Source organism: Arachis ipaensis, chromosome B06 (genome assembly GCF_000816755.2).
Source record: "Arachis ipaensis cultivar K30076 chromosome B06, Araip1.1, whole genome shotgun sequence".
Lineage (NCBI taxonomy): Eukaryota > Viridiplantae > Streptophyta > Magnoliopsida > Fabales > Fabaceae > Arachis > Arachis ipaensis.
The window spans coordinates 3,928,346-3,932,082 of NC_029790.2; the positions used below are offsets into that span (position 1 = coordinate 3,928,346).

General features: G+C 38.9%; 1 protein-coding gene across 1 annotated transcript; it reads right to left on the reverse strand.

The window, feature by feature from the left end:
- On the reverse strand, window positions 1,369–3,680 carry LOC107645438 (cytochrome P450 93A3-like). The gene is made up of 2 exons (XM_016349461.2): window positions 2,603–3,680; window positions 1,369–2,317 (listed from the first exon to the last, which is right to left on the reverse strand). The coding sequence occupies exons 1-2, from the start codon at window positions 3,566–3,568 to the stop codon at window positions 1,685–1,687; spliced, it is 1,599 nt and encodes a 532-aa protein (XP_016204947.1). The 5' UTR covers window positions 3,569–3,680; the 3' UTR covers window positions 1,369–1,684.

Genomic DNA, 3,737 nt, shown 5'->3' on the forward strand with positions numbered 1-3,737 from the left:
CTACTTTTCGATTTATATCTGTTATCTCTATTTGCCGATCTTTATCAGTTATCTCTAGTTGCCAATTTATATCTAATATCTCTATTTGCCAAATTATATCTGATATCTCTATTTGCCGATTTATATATGATTTTTCAATCTACATCTCTTATATCTATTTGCCGATCTATATCTGTCATCTCTATTTGCCGATTTATATCTGTTATCTCTATTTGCCAATGTATATCTGTTATATCTATTTTTCGATCCGTATCTATCATATCTATTTGCAGATTTATATTTGTTATCTCTATTTGCCGATCTATATCTGTCATCTCTATTTGCCGACCTATATCTGTTATCTCTATTCGCCGACCTATATCTGTTTTTCTATTTTCAAATCTATATCTTTTATTTCTGTTTTCAGATTTATATCAATCATTATCCGAGCTATATCAATCATTATCGTTTCTATATCAATCATTATCAGTTATTGTCAAATCTATATCAACTATCATCAGATCTGTATCAACGATCTTCAATCAATTATTCATTCGCGATAATTCTTCAATTTAAAGTCGCATCGTTTACACATGCGCAATCAAACACAATCTTCAATCAATTATCCATTCACGATAATTCTTCAATTCAAAGTCGCATCGTTTACACATGCGCAATCAAACTCAATCTTCAATTCTGAACTATGACTATCAACAGTCAACAAACTCAATCACATAGCATACAAGTACAAACACTTATCCATTCGCGACAACTCTTCAATTCAAAGTCGCATCGTTTACACATGCGCAATCAAACTTAATCAAATCACCAAACAACGGTGAACTAACTCAATATTCTCGCCCAACCAATTCACTTTTATCAAAATCGTCTCAGCAACTATTCAAATTAACTATTCAGTTCCATGAAAAACCTAATCGTTGCATCTATTAAATCAACGATTTAAAATTACATTGGAAAAATCAAAAGCACAATCAATGACATGACTACTACACTTTCCAATACACGTTAACTTCAAATCACGTCTGAAATTCAAATTATTTATTATTTTAATAAAGTAAGTTGATCTGGGGGCTCCATACCTATAACTCAAATTGCCGAGTTATAACTAAAAAAGCTCAACCTACTTTATCAAAATATAGCCAGGCTAAGTTTGGGGGCTATAATACGGCCGTTACAAATTCGATGTCATAATTCGGCATTATATACAATAACTCGGCATTATGCACTATAACTCGGCACTTTATGTTATAACTCAGCGTTATACGTTACAATCAGACTCAACGGACTACATCCTGGAATAAAAACGTCCGACCAGTCATTATCATTTATTAAAACCTATTAATTGCTTTTCAATTCAGATGATCAATAGAAACGTAACCGACCTATTTTATCTCACGTATAAAGGTATGATATTTTATCTTCAAACGATACATTGAATTCTCAATAATGACTTAAGCTTCGGAGTGCCTTTGCAGGTACACTCCTCCCTTGTTTCTTGCTCACGCTCCGCGCAATTGGACATCCCTTCGGAGTAAAGCTCGGACTTCCACAAAGTTCAAAGATCGGCACCGAAGATAACAACTCGGCGTAGATTCCCAGGAGTCGAGCTCTCCCCTCAGGTATCCATACAAGAACATTACTAATTTAATAATTTAAATTTTGCATAATATCGTTCATTATAGGATTATATATCTTGTGATATAGAAGGAAAAGGATTAAGCCTTGGAAGTGGGAGAGCAATGAGAGGGTGAGCCCTCGGATTAACAATTCCAGCAGGCTTCTCTTCCATGTCAAGGATCTTTTCATCATCATGAAGCTTCCATTCAAAGCACTGAATCATGGCAGCGAGAGTGACATGCGCAATTTGCAAAGCCAGAGAGATTCCAGGGCACATTCTTCTTCCACTCCCAAATGGAATCAACTCATATTGCTGTCCTCTTACATCCATATGTTTCCCAATGAATCTCTCGGGCCTGAACTCCAACGGATTCTCCCAGTGGTTAGGGTCCCTACCAATGGCCCACACATTCACGAACAACCGACACTTTGCTGGAATCTCGTAACCATTTACTATGGCCCTTCTAGAACACTGCCTGAATAGCAATGGGCCTGCAGGGTGAAGCCTTAGTGTTTCTTTCACAATGGCTTGAATGTAAGCAAGGTTGGGAATGTCCGATTCTTCAACAATCCTCTTCTTTCCAACCACCGAATCCACCTCTTGACGCGCTTTCTCCATAACGTCTGGATTCTTCATTAACTCTGCCATCGCCCATTCCATTGTCACAGCCGTTGTATCTGTCCCTGCCACAAGTATGTCCTACAAAGTTGACATTAATTACTACTGTTAACAATATTAATGTGAAGAAAACTATTAGTGTTTGTGGTGCTAGTAGTAAAAATGTACTTATCAAATTAGTTACATGTACGAGTCAAGTAGTCAGTTTTGTCCAAGCTAGTAACTATCAAATCTCAATACAGAGTAATCAGATTCATTATTCTTCCAATTTCTCACTATTCATGACCATGATAGGTCCCAATCATATGAAAATAATTAAACAAAATTTTAGCTACTTGCACATATATGGATATTGGATGGACATACCATTATGAAGGCCTTGATGTTTTCGGTATCCAATTTGATATCAGCGGTTTCATCTTCAGATATGTGAAGAAGAACATCAAGTATATCCCTTGCACCCTCACCCTTGTTCTTTTTACTTTCATGTTTATGCTCCTCAATCGCTCTGTCCAGCAAGCCATCGAACCTTACCCGAATCTCCTTGAGTTTCTTCTTGAATCCCTGAACATCAAGATCCTTCAAGAACCACAAGAAGTCCGACAAGTTGAACTTCCCCGTCAGCTCCGCCGTGTCCGCCACCAGCTTCCTCACCACCTCCTCGTCACTCTCTCCGTCCCCACAACTCGTCTGCCTCATAATCATCCTTGAAACAATGTTGTTGGAGAGAGTCATGAGTTGTGCCCCGACATCCACGGCCTCACCAGCCACCCCTTTCTTCACCAACACGCTAAGGAACCTCCTTGTCTCTTGCTGCCGCACGTGGAGGAGCTGATGGAGCATTTTGCCGCCGAGGAGCTCCGACATGCACACCTTCTTCATGAATTTCCAGTAAGGTCCGTACGGGGCAAACAAAAAGTCCTTGAAGCCGTAAGTTAGGGTCTCTATGGCCACTGTCTGCGCGGGGCGGTCGGAGAAGGAGGTTTCGTGTGTTTTAAGGAATTCCCTAGCTGCCTCGGCGGTGGACACCACGACGCAAGGGGCGGAGCCGAGGTAGAGGTGAATGATGGGTCCATAGCGGGTTGAGAACTTGTAGAAATCTTGGTGTGGTGTTGATGAGAGGAGGTGGAGGTGGCCAATGATTGGTAGGGCTTTTGGACCCGGCGGAAGCGGCAAAGAAGAATGGTTTTGCTTTCTTTTTCTTAGTATTATGGATCCAATGAAGATGGTAGAAACTGCGCAAATTAACAACACTTGAATGTAGGATTGTAAGTCTGCCATATTTTGTTTAAGAATTTCCATATATGATATCATCTTATATATAACTTGCATTGAATCATTCACTTGAATAGCTCGTCTAGACCGTTTTACATTTCCATTAAATTTTCTTCGAAAACAGATAGATTTCTAAAGTAAGCTCTCACATAGAGACGTAATCAGATGGGATGTAGCCAAAATATCAAGTTCATTAGCATTATTAAAAAATTATAAATAATTTTAG

Excerpts from the sequence above, each read along its gene's own strand:
- LOC107645438 (XM_016349461.2), bottom strand. The coding sequence starts at position 3,568 with ATGCAAGTTATATATAAGATGATATCATATATGGAAATTCTTAAACAA. Across the intron at positions 2,318-2,602 it reads ACATCAAGGCCTTCATAATG|GACATACTTGTGGCAGGGAC; the intron begins GTATGTCCATCC and ends TCAACTTTGTAG.